At 54.6% G+C, this 10,885-nt stretch overlaps 1 protein-coding gene across 4 annotated transcripts in view; it reads right to left on the bottom strand.

Moving 5' to 3' along the window:
• Nucleotides 1-6,634, bottom strand: part of ACLY (ATP citrate lyase) — a 40,758-nt gene extending 34,124 nt beyond the window's left edge. For 2 of the 4 annotated variants that reach the window (XM_028521628.2, XM_028521627.2), the window contains exons 1-3: nt 6,476-6,632; nt 2,170-2,351; nt 810-932 (exon numbers count right to left, since the gene is read on the bottom strand). In XM_028521628.2, the coding sequence (XP_028377429.1) occupies nt 810-932; nt 2,170-2,351; nt 6,476-6,617 (447 nt within the window). In that variant the 5' untranslated portion in view covers nt 6,618-6,632. Of the gene's footprint in view, nt 1-809; nt 933-2,169; nt 2,352-6,475 lie in introns of all 4 variants that reach the window. The other 2 variants (XM_028521629.2, XM_028521631.2) reach the window with 2 other exon arrangements.
• Nucleotides 6,635-10,885: the final 4,251 nt, after the last annotated feature.

Raw genomic sequence — 10,885 nt, forward strand, 5'->3', positions numbered from 1 at the left:
ATGTACGATCTCAAGGAACCCTCTTTACTACGAGGGCCAGAACTGGGGAGTAACACAAAGAGCTGGTTTAAGAAAGCCCCGTCAGAGAGGGAGGGGCTCCAGTGCCACCTTCCCCCGACTTCCGGGTCAGCCGAGGAAGAGAACGGTCACCCCCAGTCCAGTCGCCCCAGGCGGGGCAAAGCCAGGTGTGGACGGCACATCCCCCCCACCCCTGGTCCACGCCAAGCCCCTGCCCACCCCTCCCTTCAGTCCTCCAGTTCCCTGTGGCGGTGAGAGGAAACGCAATTTTATTTCTGAGCATCTCTTGGCCTTCCTGAGCCACGTTTCACTTTAGCTCTCTCATCGACAGAGCCGAGATTAATCACCGAGCCAGAAGCCAAGAGTGACACTTCATCCTCAGGAGCACTGTCACTTCCTAGGCCTTGGCCTGGTCACACCTCTGCCCAAATGATTCTGCACGTATCTTCTTCAACTCTCCCCCCCGCCCCCCCGCCCCAGGGTCTGCCTGTCATGACAAGCTACCACGCACCCTTTCTGGAAATTGAAAAGAAGGGAATTCCCATCTCAGATTGCCAATACAGAAGCAGACCACTTCCGCCTGGCTCTCGAATCACACAGGGGTTCCTTCGCCGTTCCCCTGACTGGGGGAGCTGGGTGTGAGCCCCAAGGCCTGCCCAGTTGCCTCGGCCAGGGCCACAGGACTACCACCTGCCCCAGGCTGCAGTCTGGCCGGCGTGCAGCGAGCCGTGGGACTCACTGCGGATCGAGCGGCTCCCACAGCATGGCCCCCGACCCCCCACCGGACTCACCGTGGTTTCCTGCCCCAGCCGTGGCTTCAGCCAGCCCTTGACTTCATCCAGAGTGAGGTTGACCCCAACCAGGCCCAGCTTCCCACGCCGTTTGATCAACTGGTCTGGCTTGACCACCAAGCTCTGCGGCAGGAGGGGTTTGTATTTAGAACAAGGAGAGAGAGGGCAGAGTCGGAGGGGACGGCTTGGGGGCCCGAAGCACACGATAGCCCAGGTGGCCTCCAATCCGCCCCGTTCCCCAAAATGATCCCACCCCTCCTTTAGGGTCAGCTCGTGGAAGCCACCCTCACCTGTCTCAGCCCATGTCTTCCTTCTGACAACCAGGAATCCAGAACTGTCTGTGCCCAGGACAGGACCCGGCACAGAGCAGGTGCTCCCCAGACACCTGCTGAATACATGATTGCCTCCCCTCCCCCGTGTGGTGTCCTAACTTCAATAGACTATAAGCTTTAGGTTTAACCTGCAGATTTTGTCTCCCTCACACTCAGAGTAGGGACCAGCCATGCTCCAAAAGGAAGAACAGAGAGATATACAGCCTGGGGTTGACAAAGGACCTTAGAGGTCATCTGGTCAACCACACCCCTGGGCTTGAACCCTGTCCACAAGCCCAACAACAAGCAGCCCCCAGCCACTGTTCATAGACTCCCGGTGCCGGGACATTCACTGCTTCCGGAGGCAGCTCCCTCTTTGGCTAGGCTGCCTCCTCGTGGGAGGAAACGTGCAGCCCCGAACGCCCACCCTTGGTTCTGGTCCTGGTCTCTGGGCCCTGCCGAAGAAGCCTGAAGCCCCTGAGCCCGCCCAGTAGTGGCCCTGCCCGGATCCGAGGAAGAGCCTCTAGGCCAGGCTGCCCCCATCCCAGGCCATCAGCCGTTCTACGTCAACTACAACGTCACCCTTTCTCATGGCCCTGACCTTCTTGATGTGCCCCGCTGGAGGGCGTGGGGAGGGCGGTGGTGGCACACACCTATATGTCACCGGGCATCTACCCAGTGACAGGCAGCAGGCTAACTGCTTCCCAGACCTTGCTGCTCACCCTCACAGCTCCCATGGTGAGCGTCATGCCTGTGAAGCTCGGAGAGGTAGAATGCTTCGGTCCAGGCCACACGGTTCATAGACAGACAGCTGCCACTGGGACTCGCTTGTCCATTTCCAAACCCACGCTCTCTGCATGCCAGCCAGGGCACCTCAACACTCGGGGAGCTGAACCCCAAACCCTGCTCGGCCCACTGCATGCCGCCCACCACTGCGGGCAGTCTGTCTTCACCTGGTGCCCTCGTGGACACCTCCAACAAACCGAGTGCTTTCTTGTCCTCGGACCCTGGGCCTGGATGAAAGGCCCAGAATGGGGGCGCGAACTCACCTGGCTGAGCAGCCAGGGGTGATCCTGCAGCAGGCGGGCCCAGTCTGTGTCAGGGGTGACCCGGGCGTACTTGAACCGGTTCTGGATGGCCGAGGTGGTGCAGATGTACTTGTACAGGAGCTCTTTGCCCGTCTGCTCTGAAATCGCCTTGGCCGACATGGCTGCAGAGGGACCTGCTCTGCCTGTTGGGGGAAGAGGAGCTGGTCAGAAGCAGGGGGGATGGAAGCCCTATGCTCTCCAGCAGGGCAGACACGGGCCCCCAGACAATAAAACCAGATCTCAGCACCTCTCAAGAGGGAGAAAAGGGGCTGCCCAGCAGGAGGGATGGGATCTCAAGCATAGAGGATGGGGGAGCGGTGGGAGAGGGAAGATGGCAGAGAAAGACAAAGCTGGCATTCCCCCTAGCACTCTTGGCCTCCATCCTATGTCCACTCCCTCTAGGCAGATCGGCTCACTGGTGACAACGGTCACCCCACAGCAGAGGCAGGTGTGGGGGGAGACCCGGCTTACCAGCGGTACGACCCAAACCTATGCACTGGTGCCACCCGAGGTGGGCACGGACACCGAAACATGCCCTTTGGTTACCTGTGGGGAGCACAGCCAAATTGTGCAATGCCAGCCTCACTCCCCCTACAGGTTTTGTCTCCCCACACCCAGATTCTCCCCCTTTACACACTTACATGCACCACCAAGCTGAAGGCCAGGCCAGCAAGTTTAACCAGCCTCTGGCCAGATCAAGCCCCCTGAGAAGCAAAGAGGAGGAGTCATCTCAAAGCTCATTTCTCCCGGCCGAGTTCAGAGCAAACACAGGGCGGGGGAACTATGACCTTCAGTGCAACCCACCCGGCCCACTGAGTCACCCAGCTGCTAATTTGGAGCAAAACAGAGGCCTCCCTGGGGACCACCCTGCACTGGTCACTTCTAACTGAGCCCGGGCTGGGAGGGCAGAAACCATCCACAGCCGCATGTACACACCTTCTGTGAGCCCTGTGAGGTGCACCGGGATTCATAACCCTGTTTCTCAGATGAGAACTAGAAGTTCAGAGGAGTTAAAATAACTTGCCCCAAAAGCCTAACCAATTAGCAGGGGACACAAGGTGTGGACCCAAACCTTCTTACTCCTGGTCCCCAGAAGACCCCACGCCTCAGCTCAAGAGAAAAAAACCATTTCTAAAAGGAATATGCCATGTAAAAAAAAAAAAGGGTGGGGGGGTCTGTGTGACAATTTCATTTCCCTTCCCACCGCTTTGTCTGGACACACCCATTGTCTCCCATGGGTGGTGACAGGAATGAGGCAGGGAGAGGACCAGGGGCGGGAAAGGACATCAAGCCACTGAGCTAGAGCTTGGCCAGACGAGGCGAAGTCAGTGCTGTGTCTCCCACAAAGATCCATAACCGGAGCTGCTGCATTCGCGGGAGGAGACAAGGCGAGGGAAAGTGAAGGGGAGCAGAGGCAGGGGCAGCTGGCTGGTGCATACACACAGGAGGGTCGGTCTCCACTGCCAGGGGCCACCCTGCGCCTCCCTCCCAAATGGCCAGGCCTCAGCTTCAGGTTCTAATCCTGGCTTGGCTGGCTCCCTCAGCCTCCCAGCGGGTCTCCAGCTGGGCACAATGGGTGCATTCAGTCTAGCGTCTGGCCCAAAGTGGGGTATAGCAGGGAAGGGGCTCAAGGCAGACATTCCCTTTTCTGCCCTTCCCCCCACCCATGACCTCCGGTTCCATCTCAACGTGAGTTTCGGAAGCAGATGCCTCAGCCAGCCGCGCTGCCTCGCTGTCCTCCACCCCCTCCCACTCCAGCCCCATTTCCCAACCTTCCTGACTCAGACCAGAAAAACTGGTCCTGAAATCAGATGGGTGCACCTGCCCCCGCCCCCCTCCCAGAGTGCGGCCCAGGGCAGATCAAGCAGAGCAAGAAGGGGGCCGTTTCTGACCGCCCCCAGCAGTTCAGACACATGGGGCACCAGTGACCACGAAATGCGGGAGGAAGGAAGCCCCTCAGCTGAGCCTCTACGTCCAAGAGAGAAGTCTGACAGACACTCGTAGGACACCAGTCCCCCAAGCCTGGCACCTGCCAAAACTGACAGTGACCCAACTTCAGAAAGGACGGGGTGAGAAAAGGGACCTTCTGTAGCTGAAAAGTCGCAATTTTCTTGGGCACCAGACCAAATCTCAGATTCAAGAGCTCATCTCCGTAAGGTCCTCAGAAACAGGTGGGAGAGAAAATACACCAGGGGGACGATACAGGAAAAGATCAGCCAGCTCACCAAAATAAGAGATTTCCACCAGACCGTTCTGGCTTAGGCGAGGCAAGCCCTCCCAAAGCCAAGGCAGAGAATTTACAAGGTAGAATAAAAGCAGGGAAGGAGTCGCCTCTGCATTTTCACCAACGCACTAAGAGGGCTCACAAAACCAGGAAGTGAACGGGGTGGGCAAGTTTAAACATTCAGTGGGGTCCTGATGTCTTTCTGGGATAGCAGCCCTTAACCTGTCTGAGGTCTCAGGCTTGTCTGAGCACCCAAAGAAAAGCCCAGAAAAGTGCGCACGTCCCCCAACTGTGCATACAGTGATTAACATCCAATGGCCCCTGACCTGCAGTTAAAAACTGTTCTAGTGACAAGACTTATGATGTTTACCAATCTCGGTTGGAGGACGCCCCCCGCCCCCAAGGTCTTGGGCTGCCTCCTCAGAAGCTGAATGTGCTGTTCAAACTGGCAGCAAATGGTTTCAGGGCAGAGCTGAGACCCCAGGCGTTGGCTTTGGGGCCTAAGAAACTGTTACCTAATAAAAGGTAAATGCATAAACCATTTGGGAGAAATCATGCCAAGGAACATGAAAAATTCTCTCCCTCTCTCTCTTTCTCTCTCTCTCCAAGGGAGGAACCTATGAGCTAAAAGAGGTGTTTTCTGCAGACAGGGTATGTGACCCAGGACTGAGCTCATGTACAGCAGCCACGGAGGGCAGAAACAGCCCACAGGGAAGGCTAAATGAAAGAAAGGAGGCATGTACTTGCTGGGACACAGCCAGCGGTGCAGAACCACTGGGGGTGCTACTTAGGTTCTCTCTCTGGGAGAGACAGAAAGTACTCATTCTAAGGTTAGTACCCGTAAGACTGGGCTTGTTTGAGGAAATTGGCAATCCCAGAGTACAGGGGAGGGCAGTTCTGCAAGTGTCCTCTATATAGTGCCCGAAGCGGGGGTGTGGACATACCAGCTGCCCAGTGTCTGAGGGATCTTTCCATCAAAGTCTCCTAAGCTGTTTAAGAAGCTCTGTAAGAGGTGAAAATCGCCCATCTGGTCAGCTGGGGTCTACCAGCTAGCTGTCCCTCGCTCAACATTTCAGAAATCCAATAAAATGAGCTGGCTGAAACACACAGCACAGTTACTGTGCTATGCACTGCTCCTCACCATCCTCTCCAGAACCCTCTTCCCAGGCAGACTGCCAGGGACCACCTAATGGCTTAACTCCTTAGAACTGCACAGTATCTGCCAAGGTTGGAGAGGGCAGGAGGCACGGAGACTGGCCTTCTGCCAGGCCCAACAGGAGGGCGGCGGTAGCATCCTCTGGCCCTTTGAGGGGCTTGCTTCAGCCAAGCTCGGTGTCAGCGCCAGGGGTGGGGAGGCAGACGGGCACTCCGGCCATCTGTCGCTTAGAGGTTTCGCCCGACGGCACCTCCAGAGCGAGGAGGGTCCTTCCGGCGTCGCCACTCTACTGCCAGGTCCTCGCGGCAAGGCCAGGCCTCGGGCAGCCTAGGGCAGGCCAACCCCGCGTGGCCCGCCGCGGCTGCACCCCTGGCTCGCTCCCTTCACTTCGGCGCGGGGTTCAGTGAACTCTACAAAACTAAGAGGAAGGGCCTGAGCCCGGCTTGGAGGTGCCGGAGTCGGGTGAGTGGCCACCTCTTTCTCTACTTCCCGTCCTCCGCATCCGGTGCGGGGACCGGATGGGGGCAAGAGGTGGCCCGATAAAGCCCGAGGAGGCTCGATAACTGGCCGCGGGAGGAGGTGAGGGGCGCCAGCATAGAGTCAATGCAATTCCGCGGAGGGAAGAGAAGCAAGGATGGCGGCAAGCCTGTGCAAACTCCCAGCAACTGGAAAGTGGAAGAGTTGGGAGTTAGTTGCACGTGGCTGCTGGCCGGTGTTACGGACGAAGGATAACCTAAAGCTAAGACCCCCCCGAACTTCCAAGTAGATGCAGGAACGGCGCTTTAACACCCAGCCGGCACCGGTGGAGGAGGTTCTGAGCTGAAGGAGGGAGGCAAGAATTTCCTGGGCCAGGTGGGAGACCTCCCACAAAAGCATCCACCCGCTACTCACCTCTCTGAAAGTCCGTGCGCACCGCTCCCTCCACAGAGGCCCTGTCCTAACGTCCACTAGCCGGAGCGCGCCAGCCACCCGCAGCCGCCCGGGATCCGGCTTTTGTTCGGGCCCCGGAGGGCTTCTCCCCGCCCCCATCGGCACACGTCGAGAGCCGCCCGGCTATTGGTCACACGCGTTCCCTAGCCTGAGCGCCAGAGCTCCTCCCAATTCGCTGCCCGGTGTAGCCACGCCCCCGTGGGCGGGCCCATAAACTGCTGGGACTTGTAGTCCAGTCAGCGTATCCATCCCTGAAGCTCGAACAGCCCGCGGGTGCCGCCTTTCCGAAGCCTGCTGAACTAGGGAGGGATCAGGGGCGGAGCCTCGGGTGGGGAGATGGGCCGGGCTACGCTGGGAGGAGAACGTACCGGGCCGGGGGCCGTGGCCTGATCGCTTAGGGGCTGGACCGTCCGCCACTCCGATGGGGGTGTTGTTGGGGGGAGGGTATTGTTGGCCGAACTGGCTCTAGGGCTGCTTTGGGGACCTGGAGTCTCTTTCCTGTCTCCCCAAGGGAAAAACTAACGTCCGCCTCCTAGCTGCGGGAAATCGGCCTCACCGAACCCAGTTGCTTAGCCCCACTTTTTAAGCTGCCGTGGCAAACTGCTTTCCCATATACGTGCCCTAGGATCCCTTTGGTTGAACCAGTGGGGCGAGGCTGAAAGGGAAGCCAACATATCAGTCAGTCTTCCCAGTGTGGAATTGCGCGAGCAAGTGGGTGAGCAAGTGGGGCTATGATGATGCCAGTAACACTGCGCGGATTCACGGAAGTTTCCAGCCCCGAGCTGGGGCCATCTCGGCCACTCTCCTGCTCCTCCCTGCCCCTCCCCCATCCCACGCATAGACACTGGAATGAATGAACAGCTGCCTCTCTCTTCCCCATTACCTTTCAGATAGACGGCATTTTCCGAACCGAAAACTGGGACACTCGGTCTGACGGGTACTGGTGAACTTGTGTGACAGAATATTTGAAATCAGGCAGTCTTAGAAACCAGGACATAATATTTTCTGCTCCGAAGTTCTTGGAGCTTCGCAATGTCTACCCCAGTCCTTCTAGGTCTCTCCAGCTGGTCCCTGACCCTAACAGCTGTGTAGCTTCAGCGTGGAGAATCATGGGCTGAGCAGGTGAAGTTAAGAGGTCAGGCCAGTGTGCAGAGAGTTAGCATGCCCGTGACCCTGCCAAGCACCTGGGTGACAATCACACTATTGCAATGTGACCTTCTTATGGACAAAAACTTTGCCAAGTCCTCCTCCCCCCAATCCAGGTGTAGCCAGGATCACTTGCCTGAAACAAGTGATCCCAAATGTCATTTTTCAGGTCACTTCCTTCGGTCACAGGCATCCTTTTGAAATAGCTCCCCACCACCTCTCTTCTCGGTCCTAGAGAGTCTCCCACCCCTACATGGATTGAGCTCCACCACTACCAAGAATCTTTCCCAGCAGCACAAATCTCAGAGAAGGATCACTTCTCTGTAGGTAAAGAAAACATCTATGAAGGTATTCCATTTCTGGCCTCGGGGGAGAGCAACTCAGGGTCTTCGTGAGTTAGTGGGAAGATTGAAGTCAGGGGGGATCACCGGTGCAGGAGTTACCCCCCTGGTTAGAAACATAGACTGGTTCGGAAAGAGGCACACGGATGGAACATAAACTATAATGAACTCTTTGTATATAACTTGGCAATATTGGTAAAAATTCGCCCTGGCTGGTGTGGCTCAGTGAATTGAGCACTGTCTGCAAACTGAAAGGTTGCTGGTTCAGTTCCCAGTCAGGGCCAGGTCCCCAGCTGGGGGCATGCTAGAGGCAACGGATGGTTGTATCTCTAGCCTCTACCATACAGATGTTGTTCTCCGTCCTTTCCTCTCTCTCTAAAAATAAACAAAAAAATTTTTTTTAGGTTTTTGGCTGGTGTGGTTCAGTGAATTGGCATCATCCTGCAAACCGAAGGGTCACAAGTTCGATTCCTGGTTGGGGCAAATGCCTGGGTTGCATGCCAGGTCCCTGGTCGAGGGTGTGGGAGAGCAACCAGTCAATGATTCTCTAGCACATTGATGTTTCTCTCCCTTCCCCTTTCTCTAAAAAATAAAAAATAAATTAAAATAAATTGATAAAAATTTAAAATGCACATGCCCTTTGCTCCAGCTATTTCATTTCTAACACATCTTTCAGATATACTTGCCTATGTCCATGAAGATAAGGATCCTTGTTTTCTTCACTGCTGTGTCTCCAGCATTTTGCATAGGGCCTGGTACCTAGTAAACATTCAATAAATATTTGCTGAGTGATTAAGTCACCCTCGAGGTGTTCCTGAGGCCAAGTTTGATGAGTCTTGGCAAGGGCAATGAGAAAGTCACTGTCCGGAGAGTGAGGGAAAAGAGGTGCTGGCTGGAGAGAGGATCCATGAACCAATCACCGCGGTTTTTCAATTTTATCAGTAGTCCCATTCCAGGCCTCTGCCCCCATCCCTCCACCCTTGGCCTCCCCAGAAAAGACTCTCATTACACCATCGTGTCCCTGCAGAGACTCCTGTGCCCTGAATCTGTCAACATGGCCCCATCTTCTCATTTTTCTCTTCCCTAAACTCTTTTGCTTTTCCCATTTGAATCTTCTAAAATGGGCTGGAGGACAGGTTCATGTCACTAGACACAGAAGGATATAGGTACCATTTCTCCGCCCCGGCTTTGGGCATTCTATCTTCATTTCGGAAGCCTTAGCCTGCCTAAAGACTGCCTCCTAGATTTTAATCCATTTTAGCCAACATTCATTGAGCACCTACTTTGTGAAAAGCATAGGTGCTAGCACATACCCCTCATAGCAACATCATTTTGCAGATGAGCAACCGTCCCTCTGCCACCAGGTCCCTTGCCTGGTCCACTGATACCTGCTGCAGGTGACAAGGGGAAGAAAATCATATCCAATGGGACTCCCTCGTTTGACGGTGAGCTCCTCAAGACCCAGGAGTGTGTGCCTTGCTCATTTCGGCATCCCCCCACCACGGGGCTTGGCACATGGTAGACCCTCACTGTATGCATGACTGGTTAGTCACTGGACTGAACATGTAACTCAAAGAAATAAATTACAGGGGAAGAGTAGGGGGAGCAGGGTCCACCTGAGTGTACAGCTCTAAACCCATCTCTCTCCCTGTGACAACTAGAGACAGGGGCTTACAGCCGAGACCCGTCACGGTCCACCCTGCAGAGAACCATGAGGTTCTCTCTCACCTTTGCCCCACACTGACCATCCTCCAAATGGTGCCCTGGGCCCGTGTGTCCTCGGGAAGTGTCCCAGGGAAGTTCAGCCAGAGACAGCATCTGTGTTCAATTGTAAGACTGCAGGAATCCCCTAGTCCAATTCTCTTATTTTACAAACAACAAATGCAAGGGAAACTGAGGCCCAAATACGTAACCTTAAGGTAGGTGAGAGGGCAAATTGATGCAACCATCAGTTTAAGAATTACCTAGTAAAATTGAAGAGTAACGTACACTAAGACTCTCCACTCCTCGGTACGTACCCTGGGGAATCTCCTACACACATGTGCTCAGAGACACGTGTGGAAATGTCCAAAAACTGGATGGAGCCCAGATGCCCCTCAGCAGTGGAATAGGTTTGTGGGCTGTGGTATATTGACACAATGCAAAACATGACCTCTGTGGGAGAATAAATAACTTGCAGCTACACAAAAAGCATAAATTAATCTCAGCCCTGGCTGGTGTGGCTCCATGGTTTGAGTGCCAGCCTACAAACCAAAGGGATGCCAGTTTGATTCCCAGTTGGGGGCACATTAGAGGCAACCACACATCAGTGTTTCTCTCCCTTTCTCCCTCCCTTTCCCTCTTTCTAAAAATAAAACACTCTTCTTTTAATTAAACCTTTTATTTTAAGATAATTGTAAATTCATATGTAGTTGTAAGGAATAATATAAAGATATCCATGCACCCCTTCACCCAGTTCCCCCAATGGTAACACCTTGAAGAACTTTAGTACAGAAACACAGCAGGAAATTGACACACAATCCACTGAGCTTATTCAGAGTTCCAACGTTCCCCATGTACTCACTGTGTATTTGTGTGTGGGGGGGGTAAGGGTATCATTTTACTATTTCAACTTCAACAATGATTTATTTAGCTGCTACTATGTGCAGAGTGTTGAATTCTGGAGATACAAAGTTAACACAAGATTCCTGCCTTTGCAGTCTGGCAGCTAACACCTCCCAACAGGAGTCTGAGTGCCTGGGGTGGCTCCTTCTCTGCTATTTGCTAGTTCAGTGATCCTGAGCATGTGACTCTACTTCCTTATCAGTTTCCTCATCTATAAAATCAAATAATAACCGTACCTCACCCATAGGCTTGAACTGTGCTTAGCAGCATGCCTGG

The sequence above is a fragment of the Phyllostomus discolor genome, chromosome 8 (assembly GCF_004126475.2).
Source record: "Phyllostomus discolor isolate MPI-MPIP mPhyDis1 chromosome 8, mPhyDis1.pri.v3, whole genome shotgun sequence".
NCBI classification, from domain to species: domain Eukaryota; kingdom Metazoa; phylum Chordata; class Mammalia; order Chiroptera; family Phyllostomidae; genus Phyllostomus; species Phyllostomus discolor.